The 20289-nt window shown below is 53.1% G+C and overlaps 10 protein-coding genes across 10 annotated transcripts; 5 read left to right on the forward strand and 5 right to left on the reverse strand.

Moving 5' to 3' along the window:
- Nucleotides 1-7: 7 nt before the first annotated feature.
- On the forward strand, nucleotides 8-5143 carry SAICODRAFT_5266 (clathrin heavy chain; the record flags this gene model as incomplete). Its single annotated transcript, XM_019169160.1, has 3 exons — nucleotides 8-46; nucleotides 98-171; nucleotides 226-5143. 3 exons carry the CDS (start codon nucleotides 8-10, stop codon nucleotides 5141-5143), a joined length of 5031 nt encoding a protein of 1676 aa, XP_019026433.1.
- Nucleotides 5144-7227: 2084 nt separating this feature from the next.
- SAICODRAFT_52936 (uncharacterized protein) lies at nucleotides 7228-8802 on the forward strand (the record flags this gene model as incomplete). The annotated part of the gene is made up of 1 exon (XM_019169181.1): nucleotides 7228-8802. The coding sequence occupies one exon, from the start codon at nucleotides 7228-7230 to the stop codon at nucleotides 8800-8802; it is 1575 nt and encodes a 524-aa protein (XP_019026434.1).
- Nucleotides 8803-9108: 306 nt separating this feature from the next.
- SAICODRAFT_28976 (WD40 repeat-like protein) lies at nucleotides 9109-10165 on the reverse strand. Its single transcript, XM_019167282.1, has one exon. It carries the CDS (start codon nucleotides 10136-10138, stop codon nucleotides 9275-9277), a length of 864 nt encoding a protein of 287 aa, XP_019026435.1. The 5' UTR covers nucleotides 10139-10165; the 3' UTR covers nucleotides 9109-9274.
- Nucleotides 10166-10633: 468 nt separating this feature from the next.
- SAICODRAFT_33356 (uncharacterized protein) lies at nucleotides 10634-11242 on the forward strand (the record flags this gene model as incomplete). Its single annotated transcript, XM_019168287.1, has 2 exons — nucleotides 10634-10664; nucleotides 10719-11242. The coding sequence occupies 2 exons, from the start codon at nucleotides 10634-10636 to the stop codon at nucleotides 11240-11242; spliced, it is 555 nt and encodes a 184-aa protein (XP_019026436.1).
- Nucleotides 11243-11360: 118 nt separating this feature from the next.
- SAICODRAFT_5270 (uncharacterized protein) lies at nucleotides 11361-12783 on the reverse strand (the record flags this gene model as incomplete). Its single annotated transcript, XM_019169164.1, has 2 exons — nucleotides 11361-11906; nucleotides 11962-12783. The coding sequence occupies 2 exons, from the start codon at nucleotides 12781-12783 to the stop codon at nucleotides 11361-11363; spliced, it is 1368 nt and encodes a 455-aa protein (XP_019026437.1).
- Nucleotides 12784-12892: 109 nt separating this feature from the next.
- SAICODRAFT_183340 (D-aminoacid aminotransferase-like PLP-dependent enzyme) lies at nucleotides 12893-13858 on the reverse strand. Its single transcript, XM_019165938.1, has 3 exons — nucleotides 13637-13858; nucleotides 13537-13558; nucleotides 12893-13481 (listed from the first exon to the last, which is right to left on the reverse strand). Exons 1-3 carry the CDS (start codon nucleotides 13759-13761, stop codon nucleotides 13002-13004), a joined length of 627 nt encoding a protein of 208 aa, XP_019026438.1. The 5' UTR covers nucleotides 13762-13858; the 3' UTR covers nucleotides 12893-13001.
- A 228-nt stretch (nucleotides 13859-14086) lies between these two features.
- SAICODRAFT_88478 (Saccharopine dehydrogenase) lies at nucleotides 14087-15580 on the reverse strand. The gene is made up of 2 exons (XM_019171560.1): nucleotides 15541-15580; nucleotides 14087-15490 (listed from the first exon to the last, which is right to left on the reverse strand). The coding sequence occupies exons 1-2, from the start codon at nucleotides 15552-15554 to the stop codon at nucleotides 14152-14154; spliced, it is 1353 nt and encodes a 450-aa protein (XP_019026439.1). The 5' UTR covers nucleotides 15555-15580; the 3' UTR covers nucleotides 14087-14151.
- A 99-nt stretch (nucleotides 15581-15679) lies between these two features.
- Nucleotides 15680-16514, forward strand: SAICODRAFT_28979 (PH domain-like protein). Its single transcript, XM_019167283.1, has one exon. It carries the CDS (start codon nucleotides 15740-15742, stop codon nucleotides 16334-16336), a length of 597 nt encoding a protein of 198 aa, XP_019026440.1. The 5' UTR covers nucleotides 15680-15739; the 3' UTR covers nucleotides 16337-16514.
- A 355-nt stretch (nucleotides 16515-16869) lies between these two features.
- SAICODRAFT_33359 (protein serine/threonine phosphatase 2C) lies at nucleotides 16870-18203 on the forward strand (the record flags this gene model as incomplete). The annotated part of the gene is made up of 2 exons (XM_019168288.1): nucleotides 16870-17120; nucleotides 17174-18203. The coding sequence occupies 2 exons, from the start codon at nucleotides 16870-16872 to the stop codon at nucleotides 18201-18203; spliced, it is 1281 nt and encodes a 426-aa protein (XP_019026441.1).
- Nucleotides 18204-18454: 251 nt separating this feature from the next.
- SAICODRAFT_76214 (T-complex protein 1 beta subunit) lies at nucleotides 18455-20257 on the reverse strand. The gene is made up of 4 exons (XM_019171011.1): nucleotides 20228-20257; nucleotides 20106-20171; nucleotides 19980-20045; nucleotides 18455-19923 (listed from the first exon to the last, which is right to left on the reverse strand). The coding sequence occupies exons 1-4, from the start codon at nucleotides 20228-20230 to the stop codon at nucleotides 18475-18477; spliced, it is 1584 nt and encodes a 527-aa protein (XP_019026442.1). The 5' UTR covers nucleotides 20231-20257; the 3' UTR covers nucleotides 18455-18474.
- Between the last annotated feature and the right edge of the window lie 32 nt (nucleotides 20258-20289).

Here is a 20289-nt window from a genome sequence, read left to right on the forward strand (position 1 = left end):
ACCTACCATGGCCGATCTTCCGATCACCTTCAAGGAGGAGCTTCAGGTGCGCATTAGTCGTTGTGGTTGTGGAATAACGGGCTAATTGGGTATGTAGCTCACCAATCTGGGTGTTCAACAAGCCAGCATTGGGTTTGCAAGTACTACACTTGAGTCTGACCGTTTCATCTGGTACGCCCGTCTTACCTCAATTGACGTTCCCGGCACCTTCTAACTGTGTCGCAGTATCAGAGAAAATGTCAACAACCAGAATTCTGTCGTCATTGTCGACCTTCAGAACCCTTCGGCTCTGATGCGCCGTCCCATTACCGCCGACAGCGCAATCATGCACCCAGCCCAAAAGATCATCGCACTCAAGGCCGGCAGACAACTCCAGATTTTCAATCTCGACACCAAAGCCAAGGTCAAGGCCTACGTTATGGACTCCGATGTCGTCTTCTGGAAATGGATCTCCAACACCATCGTCGGTCTCGTGACCGACTCCGCCGTCTACCACTGGAACATCGAGGCAAGCGGCGACGCCCCCACCAAGGTTTTCGACAGACACGCCAGTTTGAGCGGATGCCAGATTATCAACTACAGAGTTAACTCGGCCGGAAAGTGGATGGTGCTTGTTGGAATTTCGCAGAAGGAGGGAAGGGTTGTGGGAAGCATGCAGCTCTACTCGACTGAGCGAGGAGTTTCGCAGCCAATTGAGGGACATGCGGCGGCTTTTGCGACGTTGAGGTTGGATGGCGCGCCGACGGATACTCAGCTTTTCACTTTCGCGGTTCGAACTGCTGCTGGTGCTAGGCTCCACATCATCGAGATCGATCACCAGGCTTCTAACCCTACTTTTGAGAAGAAGACTGTTGAGGTCTTCTTCCCGCCTGAGGCTGTGAACGACTTCCCGGTCGCCATGCAGATCTCGAAGAAGTTTGGAATTATCTACATGGTCACCAAGTATGGTTTCATCCACTTGTACGATTTGGAGACTGGAGCATGTATCTACATGAACCGCGTTTCTGGCGAGACCATCTTCGTCACTGCACCGCATGAGCAGAGTGCTGGTATCATTGGTGTCAACCGCAAGGGACAGGTTTTACTCGTTACGGTCGATACGGAGAAGATCATCCCTTACGTCCTCAACAACCTCAACAACACCACCTTGGCCGTCAAGTTGGCTTCGCGTGGTGACCTCCCCGGCGCCGATGATTTGTACGTCCAGCAGTTCAACCAGTTGTTCGGAAGTGGAAACTGGGGTGAAGCGGCGAAGGTCGCTGCTAACTCGCCGAGAGGTATTCTGAGGACGCCGCAGACGATTGAGAAATTCAAGAACGTTCCGCTGCCGCCTGGACAGCTTTCGCCACTTTTGCAGTACTTCTCCATTCTCCTCGACAAGTCTGGGTTGAACAAGCATGAGTCAATTGAGCTTGCGCGACCTGTGTTGAACTCCAACCGTACCAATTTGTTGGAGAAGTGGTTGGGTGAGAACAAGTTGGAGTGTTCGGAGGAGCTGGGTGATATTGTTCGTCCGGCCGACTTGAACATTGCTTTGACGATCTACTTGAAAGCCAATGTCCCTGGGAAGGTTATTGCTTGTTTCGCCGAGACTGGACAGTTTGAGAAGATTGTTCCTTATGCGGCACAGGCTGGCTACCAACCCGACTACGCTGGTTTGTTGCAGCACATCGTCAGGATTAACCCGGAGAAGGGTGCCGAGTTCGCTACTCAGCTCGCGAACCAGGAGGGTGGATCATTGGTTGATGTTGACCGCGTTGTGGACGTGTTCATGAGCCAGAACATGATCCAGCAGGCGACTGCCTTCTTGTTGGACGCGTTGAAGGATAACCGTCCTGAGCAGGCTGATCAACAGACGAGGTTGTTGGAGATGAACTTGTTGAACGCACCTCAGGTTGCGGACGCCATCTTGGGTAATGAAATGTTCACCCACTACGACCGTCCCCGCATTGCTTCTCTCTGTGAGAAGGCTGGGTTGTTCCAGAGGGCGCTTGAGCATTATGATGATATCAAGGATATCAAGCGCGTTGTTGTCAACACCCAGGTTCTTAACCCTGAGTGGATCGTGCAGTACTTCGGAAAGTTGAATGTTGAGCAGAGCTTTGACTGCTTGAAGGAGATGCTCAAGGTCAACATGAGGCAGAACTTGCAAATTGTTGTGCAGATCGCGACGAAGTACTCTGACCTCCTCGGTGCGCAGCGTTTGATCGACTTGTTCGAGCAGTTCAAGACGAGTGAAGGATTGTACTACTACCTCGGCTCCATTGTCAACTTGTCTGAGGATTCCGAGGTGCAGTTTAAGTACATTCAGGCTGCTTGTGCCATCGGACAGTTCAAGGAGGTTGAGAGAATTTGTCGTGATTCGAACCACTACAACCCTGAGAAGGTCAAGAACTTTTTGAAGGAGGCCAAGTTGGCGGATCAGTTGCCTTTGATCATCGTCTGCGACAGGTTCAACTTTGTCCATGACTTAGTCTTGTACCTCTACCAGAACCAGTTGTTCAAGTTCATTGAGGTTTACGTGCAGCGTGTTAACCCCTCCCGCACTCCCGCTGTTGTTGGTGGTCTTTTGGATGTCGACTGTGATGAGAGCATTGTTGAGGGACTTTTGTCTTCTGTCCTGGGACAGGTTCCTATCGATGAGCTCGTTGCTGAGCTTGAGCGCCGTAACAGGCTCAAGTTGCTCTTGCCTTTCTTGGAGGCTACTCTCAACGCTGGATCCCAGGAGCCGGCTGTGTACAACGCTCTTGCCAAGATTTACATCGACAGCAACAACAACCCTGAGAAGTTCTTGAAGGAGAACGACTTATACGACTCCCTTGTTGTCGGAAAGTACTGCGAGAAGCGTGATCCTTACCTCGCGTTCATTGCCTACCAGAAGGGACAGAATGACATGGAGCTCGTTCACATCACCAACGAGAACTCTATGTACAAGCACCAAGCTCGTTACCTCGTTAACCGCGGTGACTCTGACCTTTGGGCCACTGTCTTGGACGAGAACAACATGCACCGTCGCCAGTTGGTCGACCAGGTTGTTGTTACTGCTGTTCCCGAGTCTACTGACCCCGAGAAGGTCTCTGTTGCTGTCAAGTCCTTCATGGCTGCTGACCTGCCGCACGAGTTGATTGAGTTGTTGGAGAAGATCATTCTTGAGCCTTCGCCGTTCAACGACAATGCCAACTTGCAGAACCTGCTTATCCTCACTGCCATCAAGGCCGACAAGACCCGTGTCATGGACTACGTTCACAAGTTGGATGCGTACGATGCTGCTGATATTGCCGGTATCGCCATCGATGCTGGTTTGCACGAGGAGGCTTTCGAGATCTACAAGAAGATCGGAGACCAGGGCGCCGCTATCAATGTCCTCATCGAGCACATTGTCTCTCTTGACCGTGCTGCCGACTTTGCTGAGAGCATCGACACCCCTGATGTCTGGAGCCGCCTCGCTAAGGCTCAGTTGGACGGATTAAGGATCAAGGATTCCATCGACTCTTACGTCCGTGCCAACGACCCCAGCAATTACGCTGAGTTGATCGAGATTGCCTCCCGTGCTGGTAAGTACGAGGACCTCATCCGCTACTTGCAGATGGCCCGCAACACCGTTCGTGAGCCCTTGGTCGACAGCGAGTTGCTCTTTGCTCTAGCCAAGATCGACAAGGTTCACGAGATGGAGGACTTCCTCCAGGCCACCAACGTTGCTGACGTGAACGCCGTCGGTGACCGTGCTTACGAGGATGGTCTCTATCAGGCTGCCAAGATTTTGTTCAACAGCGTCTCCAACTGGGGCAAGCTCGCTTCTACTTTGGTTTACCTCGAGGAATACCAGAACGCCGTGGACTGCGCCCGTAAGGCCAACAGCACCAAGATCTGGAAGCAGGTTAACCAAGCATGTGTTGACAAGCGTGAGTTCCGTCTCGCTCAGATCTGTGGTTTGAACTTGATCGTTCACGCCGAGGAGTTGTCCGACCTCGTTAAGCAATACGAGTACAATGGATTCTTCGACGAGCTCATCGCTTTATTGGAGGCTGGTACTGGTCTTGAGCGTGCTCATATGGGTATCTTTACCGAGTTGGCGATTGCTTACAGCAAGTACCACCCTGAGCAGTTGATGGAGCACTTGAAGTTGTTCTGGTCTAGGATTAACATTCCTAAGGCGATCCGTGGATGCGAGGCTGCTCATTTGTGGCCTGAGCTTATCTTCCTTACCGTTCATTACGATGAGTTCGATAATGCTGCTCTGGTCATGATGGAGCATGCCGCTGATGCTTGGGAGCACTCTTCGTTCAGGGATATTTTGATTAAGTGTCACAACATCGAGATCTACTACAAGGCGATTAACTTCTACCTTCAGCAGCAGCCTACGCTCTTGACTGATCTTCTTGCTGCTCTCGCTGCTCGTCTTGACCACACCCGTGTGGTTAACATGTTCTTGAAGAGCGACAACATCCCTCTCATCCGCTCTTACCTGGTCTCTGTCCAGGACAGGAACGTCGAGGCTGTCAACAACGCCTACCATGACTTGTTGATCGAGGAGGAAGACTACAAATCTCTCCGCGACTCAATCGACAACTTCAACCGCTACGACCCCATCGCCCTCGCCAAGCGCCTGGAGAAGCACGAACTTCTCGAGTTCCGACGAATTGCCGCCTACCTCTACCGCAAGAACAAGCGATGGCCACAATCTATCGCTTTGTCCAAGGAGGACAAGCTCTTCAAGGACGCGATGGAGACAGCACGGGATTCCGGGAAGAAGGAGGTTGCGGAGGAGTTGTTGTCGTACTTCGTTGATGTTGGTAACAAGGAGTGTTTCGCGGCTATGTTGTACACGTGTTACGACCTTCTTGACCTCGACCTTGTTATGGAGCTTAGCTGGAGACATGGATTGTCTGATTACTCCATGCCATACCAAATCCAGAAGATGCGGGAGCAAACCACGCGACTTACTGCGCTGGAGAAGGATAACGAGGAGAGAAAGAAGAAGGAGGTCGAGGGCGAGAAGATTGAGGCTGAGACTCCTATGATGGGCATTGGACAGCCTTTGATGATTACTGGTGGTCCGGGAATGATGGGCGCACAGCCTACTGGGTACGGTGGTTTCCAGAACGGAATGGCGCCGCAGGGAACTGGGTTCCGTCAGTTCTAGACGCCCGGTTGCCGGATGAAAATAACAGGTGTGAAGATAGGGAGTGGTGAAGTGTAATGGGGTGTTTTTATGTCCTTGTGTACGCTTTTTGCTTATGATTTAGAGATCTGTGCCGGGTTTTGGCAATCTTTCTATACTGTATATACCCTATACTCAAACTCACGCCCACTGTCCTTTCGTAATCGTGAGGTTTCAATCGCCGGCGATGGGATTCAGGCCGTCGTGCGTTGACAGTTCATTCCGGAACGTCGCGCGAACAAGGAAGCATGGTCTAACTCCAACGTCAGAGCTCGAATAGCCGAGACGGGCATTAAAAATAAACTGAGCACGTAATCAGGCGGCAAACCACCAAACACAAAGTCCGTAAGGCAACGGCAAGCCGATACCAGGGGATCCAAAGGAGGATGCCTCGACGAATACCATGGCCACGGCCAGCGCGATGGCCAATACCAAATTCAATACCAGCACGGCTCCGCGCACCCGTAGCCGCCGCTCTCCCCCTCATCAAGCCCCTTCTCGCGACCCTCATCTGTGGAATCTTTCCTTTAATTCGCCCCGTCGCCGCCTTCATGGGACAATATTCATTTCTCCCCATCACGATTCTCTATCTATTCTTCTTCCCCAAACCTACCATCGGGGCGCAACTTCAAGCTACGATTCTCGGACTTGGCGGGATGCTATTAGGGTTAGCATGGTCACTCTTCGGACGTGGAGTCGGTGCGAAGATTAACTCGGAGGGAGGCGTTGGTCGGGCAGTCATGGGTGTCTGGCTCGTTATGGGCGGCTTTGGGATGGCCCTCGTCAAGAGCTTGTTCCCGCGTTTAACGGCGTTCAGTATGATGTTCCTGTTCATTTCCATCTGGGGTTTAACGAACGAAGTTGAGACTACACACCTTACATCGCGCGACTTCCTCGACCTTTTCTGGCCGACACTCTTTGCGGCGCTGTCGACGCTGCTGGTCTCTGTCTTGATTCTTCCTAAGACAGCGACGGGGGCCTACGAAGCGCGGTTGTTATCGACAATATCGACGTCGCGTACTCTGTTGTCTGTCGCGACCAAGCAGTTTTTCTACCCGTCAAGTGCGGAGCATGCTGATACGCAGAGTCTTACCGACCTACAGGCAAAGCTGAGAAGTGACATCGATGCGATGAGCGCGGCGTACACAGAGGCACGACACGAGATCGGTGTTGGCTATATCCCACTCGAACAGTTCCGCCCATTCGCGGAGGGTATGAGGTTGGTCAGGGCAAGTATGAGCGGAGAGATGAGTGGTGCGATCTTCGAAGAACTCGAAGCATTCCAATCACATACTCCGGCTCCGACATCACCGATCCCTGAGGAGCATGAGGGTAAAGAGGCAGAGGAAGAGGATGAGGAGGATGGAGATGAGGGTTTTGGGTTGGAGAGGATTGGGACGTTTGATTACACGGCTAACAACCCGTTCACTATCGTCCATCAACGTCCGTCACTACAGACACTAACATCAGGAGGCCGGCCACCGTCCAAGACTGTATCACTCCGCTCCCTTTCCGGCGTCGCGACGCCGAGAGCTTCTGGGTCGGGGTGTCCACGACATGGCCATTCGGCGGCCACGAGCATGTTGAGGCCACCTATTGATAAGGAGTTACCGAAACCGAACCAGCTCCTGGGATTGTTGACGCATTTTCGTGCATCTTCCCTCTCGTTGTCTGAGACGCTTGATCAGGGTTTCGCTTTGATTTCTTCCATTACGGCATACGCCCTCGGTACGACATCTGCGACCTCGCCTCCGCCTCCTCATGCGCTCATTTCTGGGTATAGGCTGAGGTTGAATACGAGTATCGATGAGTTTCGGAAGGAGTACAGGAAGGGGTTGGAAATTGCAGGTATGAGTATGGATGTATTCATGAGTGAGATGTATTTGGTGAGTGGATTTATGGTCGGACTTCTCCAGGTCGCTGTTGAAGTCGACAAGATGGTCGGTCTATGCCACCATCTCCTTGACCTCCGCTCCAACACCAATCGCAAGAAGATTTTCCTACCCAGGATTGGAGGCGAGTGGTGGAGGAGTGGAAGTGGGAGAAACGATGATGCGTATGGAGGAATGGGAGTGCCGGGCGTAAATGGTGGTGGTACGGGACGGGATGGGGATTTGGCGGATGAGCATGAACCTCAGCCGTGGTGGTATGCGAGTTCGAGAAAGAAGAGGGAGAGGAAGGATGAGGAGGAGGCGGCGGGTGATCACCCCGATCACGACGACCAGGAAGATGATAACGAAGTACGACCACCCACTCCAGGACATGCGTACGTGAAAAAGAGAAATCAGAGATGGGTCAAGTTCCGGCTTTGGTTGGCAAAGGCACTTTACGCACGACACTCCCACCACGCCAAATTCGCGTTCAAGATGGCGTTTGGACTCGGTCTACTAGGTCTTTCCGCATGGTTACCCTCTTCGCAGTCATGGTATATCCATCACCGCGGGACATGGATGATCATCTCTTTCTTCTATACGTTGGAGGGATCGACTGGGGCTACGGTACGTGTGTGTACACTCCGCATGATTGGAACGACGGCGGGTGCGATTTATGCTTGGATCGCGGTAATGATATCGCAGAATCATCCCGAGGCCTTGGCGTTTTTCGTTGCCTTGGCAGCGATACCGATGAGCTGGTTCATCATGCGGACGGCGTACCAAGGTATCGGTGTCGTTTCCGCTATCACCCTTCCTCCAATTCTGTTTCTGCCATATCTTGGGGTGGTTGAATTCACGCCCGGTCAAGTCGCATTGGTGGCGTTGTATCGTGGGTACCAAATCGCGTTGGGTATCATGGCTTCGTTGACGATTAACCTGTTCTTCTGGCCGTACCATGCGAGAAGTCACTTGATCTCGACATTGAGTCAAAGTATTGAGGATATGTCACGGTACTACCTCTCTATCTCCCGTCAAAACCTGAAGCACGGCGTGGCACCTACCGCACCGACCGCGGAGAAGTTGAAGAGTTTCCAGAGGGTCGAGGAGTGGTGTCAGGAGGGAATCACGCATACCCGCGCGCTTCTGGGACTCGTGCAGTTGGAGTTACGGTTGTTGCCGTTGCCGATCGCGACGTATAAGGAGATTATCCCGAAGCTGCAGATCATCTTTGATTCCTTCACCAGCATTCGGCGAATTAGGGAACACCTCGTCGGTGAAGTCCGCAAAGAAGTCGTTTCCCTCGTCCTCGAACAGAGAAAAGATCTGGTCTCCTCGGTCTTGCTCAACCTCTTCGCATGTTCGAAGGCGTTACAGTCACGTTCGCCTATGCCCCAGTTCCTGCCGAGCCCGTTACAGGCGCAAGAGAGGCTGTTACAGACGATCAAGACACACCTACGACAACAATTCAACCGATTCGATTTCCAGTATCTCTACTTCTTTGCCGAAGCTGAAGCCCTACGGACGGCATGTGCGGCGATTGAGGAGTTGGTGGTGTGCGTGAAGGAAGTCGTCGGTGAAAGTGCCTTTTTGAGTTTAGGGATGGTTCCTGGTGCTGGGCCGAGTGGGATGATGTCGCCGTATGGGAGGACGCCGGTGAATAGTGGGAGGGGGACGCCGAAGATTATGGTTACGGGGCCTGTGACGCCGGAGGAGGGGGAGGTGCTGGATACGTATGCTGATGGGAGGAAGAGGGCGAATAGTTTGTGAGATGTGCGATGTGGGATGGGATATAGACGATACATGGTTTTTTACATACAGATACATACATATATGAGCAGTTTGTGATGGGATTTTTTTTGGGTTGGACGGGCGTTTGCTACAGCTATATATGATTGAGTTTCACAGAGGAAAAGAGTCGAGGGCTTCAGTAACAAACAGAGACTGTCTAAGCCAAGTTTGAATAGAGATATATCACAATCATTACCATGACTACCTCCATTGCGATTCCAATTGGTCCAGTCTTGAGTTACCCTCGATCGGTGGCTGGGACGTGCCATGTTCGACCGACGCGTTCGCACGGTCAGAGTCCGTATTGCTCAGCTGACCCCGAGATCCCGATGATTGGTCGCAGATTTGCAGGTGTACGACTCGCATACGTGAATGACTCGCACAAATCTAGACTAGGGTCTGATGGATCAGTCAGGCTTCAACATCCCTTGAAGACAGTCGCACGCAACGCTCAATACACCTCCCACAAACTAATCTTCCCATCCTTACTCCCCACCCCAACCCAATTCTTCCCTTGTCCCCCCCTCCCAAACGCGACTGCGTAAATGCTTTCTTTGTGCCATTTCAACACCGCGAGCTGTTTTGGCTCTTTCCCCTTACGTCGCCATATTCGAATTTTGCCGTCCCACCCCCCCGTCGCGAATATCTCCCCATCGTCACGGATATCCAGGGCCTGTAGCCCGGAATGTGTCGTATTATACACCGCCGGCTCCGACGTAGGACTGCCGGTACTGGGTGAGGAGGAGGGGAAGAGAGGGTGGAACGCGATCATCGCGTCCGCAGCCGTAGTAACGAACCACTCCCTCGACGGATGTACACCCAAACTCAATACCGGCTGTGAATGCACCTTCGAATCATAGACCGTCTCCCACGTCCCATTCGCTGTAAGTTTCATGACGACCGTGTACCCGGATTCGTAGCCTGCTAGGAGGGTAGTGGGGGCGAGGAGTGCGACGGCCATGACCATCCCCGGTTTCTCATTGGAGGAAAGGGTGGGGGTGACGTTTGTGTGAAGACGGGTGCAGGTGGGTAGGGTGTTTATGTCGATGCCGTCGGAATCTTGGACGGCGGGTGTGGCGATCATGAGTTGTGGTTGAGGCTGGTCCTTGTCCTCGTCGAGGGTGGAGGAGGTCGGAGGGTGGATGGGAAGGGCTGCAAATTGGCAAAAGTTTAGTGCGTTGATGTGGAGGGTGCAGAGTTTCCATGGTTGTGGGCGGGGGAGGTCGAGTCCGTCGACGGGCAGGACGGTCGATAACGGCTGTGCTGGTGGTCCCTTCACCTCACCATCCCAACCCTCATCTTCACTTATCCTCATCGAAGACTCCATGGACCTCGACGTCGCCGGCAAGAATAGCGACGCAGATCCCCTCGCGGGCGCAGGAGGAACCTCCCACACATGTATCGTATTATCCCTCCCATGCGTCACAACCCTCCCCTTCCCCTCTTCCCCTGGCCATCCCTCAACTTTTAGCAGTCCCTCTTTGTGTGCGCGCCATACTGCGCGTGGGCGACGTGTGCTCAGTGACCAGATAACGACGAAGCCATCTGCGTCGCCGGATATGAGGTCCTCGGAGGCCGGGAGAACTGCGAGAGTGTTTATTTGGGAGGCGTGGCCGCGAAAGATGTAGGAGGGTGTTGGTGGGGGGAGGGAGGGCATGCCGGTGATTGTTGGAGGTGTCGAGGAGGAGGTGTAACGTAGACTTTGGCGGTTCTCGGCCGATGCAGGGTCCCACGCACCGCGACAAAAAAGTTCCACCGATAAGATTGCAAAGACAACACCAAGGTACTCCCATTACTCTCATTCATCATCATGGTTTCATTCGTTTGCGAAGTCTGTCAAGGTACATCCCCCTCCCCTCCTCTCCTTTCGTTCAAGCTCACTCACATCCGCTCAGACACCGTCAAAAAGCCCAAGCTCGACCAACACCGCTCCCGCTGCCACGGCGCCTACTTCACCTGCGTAGACTGCAACACGACCTTCAACGGTCCCGCCGCATACAAATCTCATACGTCGTGTGTGAGTGAGGCGCAGAGGTATCAGAAGGCGTTGTATAAGCCTACGAAGAAGGAGTTGAAGAAGCAGCAACAGGAGGTTGTGAGTGCGCCGGCGGTGGAGGCGAAGAAGGTCGTTGAGGAGAAGGAGGAGTCGAAGAAGAGGTCTCACGACGAGATGGAGACTGAGTCCGCACCCGCTGAGAAGAAGTCCAAGGAGTCTAAGAAGGACAAGAAGGAGAAGAAGTCTGAGTCCGACATCGTCGCAACGCTCTCAGACCTCGTCGGTGACGAATCGTTGTCCCTCCACAAGCTCTTGAAGAAATTGAGAAAGAAGGAGGGCAAGGAGGAAAAGGACGACGAAAAGTTCTTGAAGAAGATCGCGTTGAGAAAGGAGGGTGACAAACTCGTTGTTGTCAAGGCTTAGACCTAAGCAAAATACTATACCCGGCATATGTACGAAAGAGCATGATCACGGCGTTAGGGATATAATTCATCATCATTTCGCAACCCTCCACATGAGCTCTCTAATCATACACCTCCCCCTAAACACCCAACGCCCTCTCCTCCCCCAACCCCTCCCTAACCTTCTCCCTAAAATCAACACCCATCCTCGCCATGACATAGCGCTCCGCCACGACACCGACCCCCAACCCAACACTATCCTCAACCCAATCCTCGACCCATTCGTCCGGATGCACCTTTTCTACTTCTTCTTCTGCGTCTTTGGCCTCGGCCTCGAGGTATTTGACCCAGGACAGGGGGAGGGGTTGAGAGGTTGTGGTGAATGTTAAGGAGTGCGTCGGGTCGTGGAGGTAGATCAGGAACGCCAGCTGTTTATCCTCTCCCAGAAACGCGGGTGTAGGTGTGAAAGATGTCGGTATCAGCGCTAAATGAATCGTCGAGATATGTGGTCCCTCCCCATTACCGTTATCTGCATCCTGTTCGGCGGTGGAGGAGGGGATGGAGGATTTGGCGGCCTCGAATGCGGCGTCGAGGCCTGAGATGATGTTCAGGTTGCGAGACTCGGTTGTTGGTGTTGGGTTGCCGGGTTTCGTGATGAGATCCCCGCCTTCGACTTGTTGCATAACCTATACGCACACACCATCAGTACCCCACAAAAACACATTCCCCTTTCTCACATACCCTATCAAACGCCTCATAAACCTTCGTATCCAACCTCGGATACCCACTCATCCGATGCCACACAACAACCTTCAAAACCTCATGCTCACTAATCGGAGGCGCAACGACATTAAGAACGGTACTAAACGCCTCACCCAAAGTTGGCATCGCTGTCGCTTTTTGTCGGATTTCGTCGGAGAGTTGGGAGATGCGGTCGACGTCGACGCGGGATGCTACTTCGTGTCGGATACGCTCTTCCCATTGTCGGGCTTGTTCGGATTCTTGGAGTTGTTTGACGGTTTTTTGGGCGGTATTTAGTAAACCGCCGCCGAGGGCTGCGATGCCGCCAAGGGAGGACCAACCCCAGCCGCCGGTGGAAGACTGTTTGGGCACCACCGAGTCGTGAGAGCGGGATTCGAGCGCGACTTCTTCGAGTGCATCGACAGCTTCCTGTACTATCGCCGAATTCGGTTTATCCGTCGCCGCCGCCGCATCCACATCAACATCCACAGGCGCCGGCGTCGCTCTCGCCGACCGTCTCTGTTCCGCACTCTTCCTCGCCCTCTCAATAAACTCCCGTGCCTCATCACTACTCGCTCTTGGCGGCGGCGTAACATCCCTCTTCACCGCTGGATCACGAGGTGCGTTATGCGGTTTCGTCGACCCTGGCCGACCGGCGGTTATTTCGTCTAGGAAGTCCATGATTTCTTCTTCATTTTCGTTGTCTTCGCCGGAGGCGGGGCGGGAGGAACGGGAGGGTTTGTTGGAGGTTGAGGGGGTTGTTGCGGGGGAGGAGTCGTTGGTGTCGAGGTCGTCGAGGAGGGAGAGGATTTCTGAAGACATGGTTGCTGTCGTTGTTTGTGGTGTTTGGTGTTTGGTGTTGGTGTTGGGATTTGTACATACGGTGTGTGACGTCGCGCAGGCACGTGAACGGGGAGCCCCGTGGGAACTTGCAGGGCTCTCGGCGTACGAGCGAGCGAAACCCTTGGAACACTTGTTCTGTTCGCTTGTTCCTTTTTACCTCAAACAGCTGCTGCTAACAACTGTCTACAATCCTCCCTTCACCCCCTAACAACCCCACCCCAACTCCCTCTAACCCCGTTCATCAACATAACCACCTCTCCAACACTCACGCTATTCAACTTGACAACTCTTTCCTCCAAAACCCCCTTCTCAATCAACTCCCCCCTCATAACACCCCCTAAGCCACCGCATCTCAACTTGGGCGTGATCCACTTGCCGTCCCGCCAGAATGCGACATTGGTAATACTCCCCTCCATTACTTCTCCATTTGGGTTGTAGAGGAGGACTTCGGATGTAGTGGAGTTGGGAGGCAAGCAGCGCGTCCGAGAGGCAGAGTAGTGCGGGCGGTACGTGGTTTTGTGGGAGGTGAAGGCTGAAGGGGTAGTTGGTGCGGTATCGAGGTAGACATCCCATGTTGGAGGAGTCGCATTGTCATATGGGGAAGTAGGGTCGGAGAGGGGTTTGAAGGGGAAGGTCTCGGCAGTAACGCCGTTCGTGCGAGAGAGGAGGAGGCGGATCTAAACAACGTGAGCATTCAAGGTAAGCGTGGACCGCAAGGCGAAGGCGACATACCCTCAAACTTTGATTAATGTCTCTCACGGCTTCATGCAGCTCCTGGACAACATTGTCCCTATCAAACACAGACTCTTCCCATCCTAGTTCACGGACAGACCTCTCTAGTCTATCAAGGTGATGCCCGAGGAGGAAGAAAGGTCCAACACCTGCGGCTAGTGACGGATCATACAGAATAGTAGACAAAAGGTCATAAGCAGGCGCTTTCACTTTGTCGAGTGACATTGTCGACAATGTTAGAAGGAATCGTGGTCGGTGGGGAAATAAGGTTTCGTTGACGTCGTGATGTGCCGGTAACGTAGACAACTGTCGTGTGACGCCGAGATCCGGAAGCGCGCGCACACGGAGGTAGGTGATCAGGACCTCATGAGAATCAATCAAATTAAGTCGGATGGATCTGAAACTTTGACCATTCAAGGATCGATGTTTGAGCTTATACTTCGTATAACTTCCGTCTGCTTCCCGCACGGCCTGCACTACGTGGCAAGCTCAAGTCATTTTGGTATGGTTCCCGGCGTTCAGCGGCGTTCACATTCGCGTTGAGGAATATGGCAGTTATGTGAACTCTTTTAGCATATCGTCTCGTATATCCTACAGTTTTTGGTTTAGAATAATCTAAGCAACAGTCTCCTCCTTGCAGAAGATACCCTCCTTCAACAACTCGTCGATCAAGGGCTGGTTAAGTTCCTTGCTCATGGGAGCGAGGACACCAGGGGTCTTGATGATACCGTCAAGCACCTGTTGGGTAGCAACACCACAAGGAACACCAACCAACTTAGCCATGGAGGTGTAACCTCCAGGGACACCATAGTCGCACAAAGTGGAGGTGCGGGTCTCGAGGCGGCCATCGGCGTGCTCGATCTCGAATCTGTGCTGGAGCATGACAAAGTCACGCTCCTCAGGACCGTACTGGCACTTGGGCTCAAGAGTAGCACAAAGAGTGTCAAGAGGGTTCTCACGGGGAGTAATGACATCGTCGGAGAAGAGACCCAACCAGCGGAAACCAGCAATGATGCGAGCCTCCTCTTCGGCGTTCTTGAACTGAGTTTTGGAGCGGATAGCAGCGATGAGGTCCTCCTCCTTGGTGGAAGAAACACCGAGCACTGTAGCGGTAGCCTCCTTCCAGGTAGCAGAGGAGCCCTTGGCCATGATGTCGACGGACTCGTCGGAGAGGAAACCGACATCAACGAGAACCTTGATGAACTCAGGGAAACCCTGGTAACGGAGGGTACCACGAATGATGGTCTGGCACTCGGGGATGTTGTAGCGCTCCTTGTAAGGGGTAGAGTCACGGTTGGGGTAAGCAACGAAAGCGTAACCAGGGTAGATGAAGTAAGGCTGAGCGGCCTTCATGAGCTCAGGGCCCTCAATCTCGACAACCTTGCCATCTTTCCAGAACTTGGCAGCATTACGGAGAGCCAAGAGGACACCGCGGGAAGACCAGGAGAACTTGTAACCGAGAGGGTTGTTGGAGTTCTCAGGAGCGGGAAGACCACCACAGTAGGACAAGAAAGAGAGAATCTTGCCACCCTCCTCATGGACTTCATCGATGGTTTTGACGGCGTACAAGTGGTCGATTCCAGGGTCGAGACCGATCTCGTTCATGACAGTGATACCAGCCTTCTTGGCCTCCTCGTCGAGTTCCATCATGGCGGGGGAAACATAGGAAGTGGTGACAACGTGCTTCTTGTTGCGGATAGCAGAATTGATGACCTGGGCGTGGTGGGTGTAAGGGATCAAAGAGATCACGACGTCGTGCTTAGCAACAGCAGCGTCGAGGGCAGCATCGTCGGAGACATCGAGAGAGATAGCTGTGGAGCGCTCAGCACCGGCAATGAAAGCCTCAGCAGTAGCCTTGGTGCGGCAAGCAACGGTAACCTTGTTCTCAAGACGCCTCAAGAGGTAGTCAAGAGTGGGTTTGGCGACGAAACCAGAACCGAGCAAAAGGATGTTCCTGGGTCATGGTCAATGGCAATTCCCAAGCAGATCAAGAGCATTACTTACTTCTCAGCAGCCATTTTTCCAAGTGATCTTGCTGACGTTGGCCTCGAGATGCGCTCCGATTTTCTGATCGCTTGCGACGTACGGGGGGTGCCTGACCTGACTGACGTCGCGATCCACCGACGACGGACTCCTTCAACTCGATCCCGTTCGCGGAACTTTTCGTACAGTTACAATAATATAGCATTGTGCTCGTACCGCAATGGACCCACAAACCCTCTCAACCCTCAACCTCCGTGTCCTCTCCCGCTACGACCCCCACATAACGCACATCATCGACGTCGCATCCTACGTCGTCCTCTACGACTTCTCCCTCGAAACTCAGTCATGGACAAAGAAAGGCGTAGAAGGAACTCTCTTTATCTACCACCGCAACGAACCCCCACACCACGCATTCATCGTCCTCAACCGAAATACGACACAGAATTTCGGCGGGGTGCTGGCTAGCCCAGATGATCTACAAGTAACGCCAGAATACATCATTCACCGCGCCGACGCGGAGGAGGGACCAGAAGGCGAAGAAGCGGAGGACACAATCACCGGAATCTGGATTTTCGAGCCTGGTCATCGCGCACGGATCGCGGAGCAGATGAGTAAGTTGTCGAGGTTGGGGACGACGGGGCCTGAGAGAGGGAAGACGATTGATGTGGGGAGTTTGTTTGCAAGTGTGGGTGGGGCGGGGACGACAGCAGGGAGTACGAATGCTGGGATTGTGCCGCCGGTGGAGTTGCATCCAACGGCGAGGGCCGAGCCTGGAGGGGATCGGGTTACGGCGATGTTGAGGGGTGCTGCGAGATGACGATGGTTACGCTCGGCTGAACAGACGGGTGACAATGATGCTCACGCGAATTGGAGGCATTGACGGTTCTGCAGCAGGGCGGAAGAGAGATGCCTGGCACAAGTGAGAGAACAGGTGATGTCAAGCGAGATGGGCGTCAGAAGCATGTGGCGATATGTTATCCCAATATACCCGAAGCAAGCATGGGTTTCCTACCACTGCGAAGCACGCCCTAGCTGCAGCAGGCCAGGCATAGTTTTGCAGAAGAAAATAGACAATTTTCATCCTATTTCCAGGCTCCAATTCACTTGTCCGCTGTATCCTCCCAATATGCTCACCGACGTCACATGGTGCCTGAAGTTACCCGTGCAAGTAGCCGGGGAAGGTCGGGCATGTACAAACTTTAACCATAAACACCGCGATAACCACCAATCGACCTCCAGGAGCATCAAGCAAGCATCATCATATACCCTCTATAACCGAGCTCGAGGAAGCTCTCATCAATCACGCTGGCGCACCTTCGAACAGCAACCCGCTCAATCCCACAGCTCCACATGTCCAATCGCCTCAAACCGCCATGGAACACCCAGAGGCAGAGGCGATACCTCAGAGACTATTTTCATCCACCAGGATCTAACGTCCGTATTCCCATTCTAACCGCAAAGACGCATCTTGGAGTCGCCACCAGCCGAGGCAATCGCTTAGAGAACGAGGATCGGAGTCAAGTTGGCATTCTGGAGATGCCACGAGGGAGGAGAAGGGGTGCATGGCTAGGAGACATATTCTACTTCAGCGTGGTGGACGGGTATGAAAAATGAGCTCGCTTTCTCTTCGAATGCTGACGAATTTAACATACAGACACGGTGGCCATGGCTGCGCGGACTTCATCCGAAATACCCTCCACTCCTACATCGAACGAGCCGACCCCTCTCAAATATCAGACCTCCTACAAAACTACCGTGATCGAGGTGGGTACTTCCGTCGCTTCGAGCCCAAGTCCCTCGTGGATCTTCAACGCCGCTTAGACGCAGCCAATAAGCAATCCTACGTCGAGTTATCATTGCAGCGAATGCTGGCGCGTTTCGGACGCGGGAATGGTGGGGTACAGATGAGTATGGAGGAGAGACTGGAGCTGGCTTTTTTGAAGGCGGATCAGGTGTTCATGAATGGAGCTACCTTGCAAAACGCGGAAAGGAAGAGGGATTTGAGTGGAGCTGTGGCGAGTTGCGCTCTCGTTACCTCGTCTGATCCAGACCAACCCTTCTGGACGGCAAATCATGCAGAACTACACATCGCTCATGTCGGAGACACCCGCGTTCTCCTCTGCCATGCAAACAGTGGTAAGGCACGAGCGGTCACAGTAAACCACCACCCCGATAACCCCCTCGAATCCGCCCGACTCCGCAAGTTCGCATCAGGCTTCGTCACGGATTCATTCGGCGAAGAACGCTTCGGTGCAGTCGCGAATACGCGTGCATTCGGCGACGTGAGATGGAAACGCATGGGCGTGTCAGCCGAACCGTTCCTCCAGAAACTCGACCTATACGCACCATCACCTAAAGACTCAGACGTTGAACATGGTCCGAACGAGGATTCAGTCTACGCGTATATGGTACTCGTATCAGACGGCGTTACCTCCGTCGCATCCGACCAGGAAATCATCGATATCGTGAAGCATCACACAACACCCTCGAAAGCCGCGGAGGCGATCGTTAAGTTTGCGGAACAGTTGGGTACGGATGATAATTCGACTTGTATGGTGGTACGGCTACAAGGGTGGCCTGAAGGGGTGGGGAAGTTGGTCGATGCTGGGGTCGAGGACTTTACGGGGGAGTTGAGAGGGTGGAGAGTTGAGGGACGGGAGGTTGGTGGGCGAAGGAGGCAGTGAGGATATTGATCGCTCAATCCGGAGAGACGCCATTCGTTTATTGGGAATAGCGGCCTTTTGATTCTATGATCCGGTCTTTAAAATGCTATGTCCATACAGATTCATAGAGGTTACGGGCCCTTGAACATGGGCTATACGTGAACCGAACCCGCCAACAGGCATAATTACGAGGCTCGTGTACTCAAATAGGGAAGAAATCCAAGTCTCTATATTCTCCTTGATGCTTTTATCTTCCATCGGCCCTCATATTTACACCCACATGGCTTCACGTCTAATGGCGGTCCCTCCTCCTAGGCGCTGCCCTCAAGATATTATCAACCCTCAACAACATCTCACTCGCCTCACTAGCCGAAACAACAACCTGCTTCTTCAACTTATAACTCTCCACAATCCCCAACTCCCTCACATCCGCAATATCACCATTCTCCATGTCCAATCCATACGAAGACATACCATTATAATGCGCAGCACGTAATCTTGCAACGAGGTCAGAGGAGTCGAAACCGGCGTTATCGGCGAGGATGGTGGGCATTTGGCGGAGAGCGCGGGCAAAGGCCTCGATTGCGATAGCGCGTTTTCCGGCTTCTTTTGCGGCGGCGGCGTCGACGGATTTGGACATGAGCATCTCGGAACATCCACCTCCGAGGACTGTTCGGGTCTCCTTGACAGTCTGGGAGAGAACGGCGAGGGCATCGTGCAACGAACGCTCGGCCTCGTCGAGGAGTTGGTTGGTAGCACCGCGGAGAACGATGGTACAGGCTTCACCGGCGGCGACACCGGAGAACTTGATCATCTTGTCCTCGCCGACGATGACTTCCTCGATAAGGTCACAGTGACCCAACTTGACAAGCTCAGGGTGCTCGAAAGTAGAAGCGATCTCACCACCAGTAACGAGAGCAAGACGCTCAATACCCTCGAAATCGGCATGCTCAATCGACATGATACCAGCATCAGCGAAGAGCTGTTCTGGCCAGTTGTAGATGAGCTGACGGTTGATGAAACAGTTGATGCCGTGCGCCTTGATCTTCTCGACCTTTGCCTTCATCTTGTCCTTCTCTGCCCTCTCCAAATCCGCGAGCTTACCGGTCGCGTCCACTCGTACTCTCGCACCGAAAACCTTGATCTTGTCCGTGTCCATAGGTGTGTTGGCAACCAAAATCTTGACGTTCTCCATACGCTTGGGCTGGTTAACACCAATACGCTTGTCCAAAATGAAACCCTCGTCAAGGTAAGAGTCAATCATGCGTCCTCCAACCTTCTTGATAACCTGAATATTGTCCAAGTTCGTGCTTCCCTTCAACCTCAACACGGCATCCACAGCCAACTCCGAGAAGTACACCTTATCCTGACTCAAAACCTTCGAAGACAGCGTAGTCTTTGCGATATTAATCAAATCTTTCCTGAAAGCCTCGTTGTTCTTGCCATTATCGACAGCAGCCTTCTCGAGGGCCTGCAAAGCCGCGGTGCTGGCAATGCGGTATCCCTCAATAATGGTCTGTGGGTGGATCTTCTGCGCAACGAGACGTTCTGCCTCCTTCAAGAGCTCTGCTGCGAGGACACAGACGGAGGTGGTACCATCACCGACCTCGTCATCCTGAACCTTGGAAATGTTGACGAGAACCTTGGCGGCGGCGTTGTCGAGAGCGACGGACTTCAAGATAGTCGCACCGTCGTTGGTAACCAAAACTGAACCATCTGATGCTGATTGGAGGATTTTGTCCTGTACAATGCCTTGTCAGCATTGATCACGCGTTGTAACCAGAACTACTAACGTACCATTCCCTTAGGACCCAAAGTACTCTTGACCAAATCACCAATAGCAATCGCACCAACGAAGGAAGACTACACCACAAACACGTCAGCCTCACGAACCACGACACCAACACCCGTCAAACTACTTACGAGACGAGCGGACTCTCCCCTCTCCTCAGTGGCCTGCTCACCGAAAATCTGAACTGGCGCAAGAGACTAACATTCAGACATCAGCATTGATCGCGGATAGGAGCATTCAAAGGATAGCATACCATCGTTCAGGTATTATTGATCGAGGATTGTTGGTGTTGCTGCAGCTTGTCGTACCGCCTGC

This window comes from Saitoella complicata (assembly GCF_001661265.1).
Source record: "Saitoella complicata NRRL Y-17804 unplaced genomic scaffold SAICOscaffold_3, whole genome shotgun sequence".
Taxonomy (NCBI): domain Eukaryota; kingdom Fungi; phylum Ascomycota; class Saitoellomycetes; order Saitoellales; family Saitoellaceae; genus Saitoella; species Saitoella complicata.

What these genes read in the sequence shown, in the direction of transcription:
- SAICODRAFT_28976 (XM_019167282.1), bottom strand. Translation starts at nt 10,138, where the DNA reads ATGAGGATAAGTGAAGATGAGGGTTGGGATGGTGAGGTGAAGGGACCA.
- SAICODRAFT_183340 (XM_019165938.1), bottom strand. Translation starts at nt 13,761, where the DNA reads ATGTCACTCGACAAAGTGAAAGCGCCTGCTTATGACCTTTTGTCTACT. An exon ending in CACCTTGATAGACTAGAGAG is followed by an intron (nt 13,559 to 13,636) that starts GTCTGTCCGTGA and finishes TGAAGCCGTGAG; the next exon opens with AGACATTAATCAAAGTTTGA. An exon ending in ACATTAATCAAAGTTTGAGG is followed by an intron (nt 13,482 to 13,536) that starts GTATGTCGCCTT and finishes CACGTTGTTTAG; the next exon opens with ATCCGCCTCCTCCTCTCTCG.
- SAICODRAFT_28979 (XM_019167283.1), top strand. Translation starts at nt 15,740, where the DNA reads ATGGACCCACAAACCCTCTCAACCCTCAACCTCCGTGTCCTCTCCCGC.
- SAICODRAFT_76214 (XM_019171011.1), bottom strand. An exon ending in GGGGAGAGTCCGCTCGTCTC is followed by an intron (nt 20,046 to 20,105) that starts GTAAGTAGTTTG and finishes TTTGTGGTGTAG; the next exon opens with TCTTCCTTCGTTGGTGCGAT. An exon ending in CTTTGGGTCCTAAGGGAATG is followed by an intron (nt 19,924 to 19,979) that starts GTACGTTAGTAG and finishes GGCATTGTACAG; the next exon opens with GACAAAATCCTCCAATCAGC.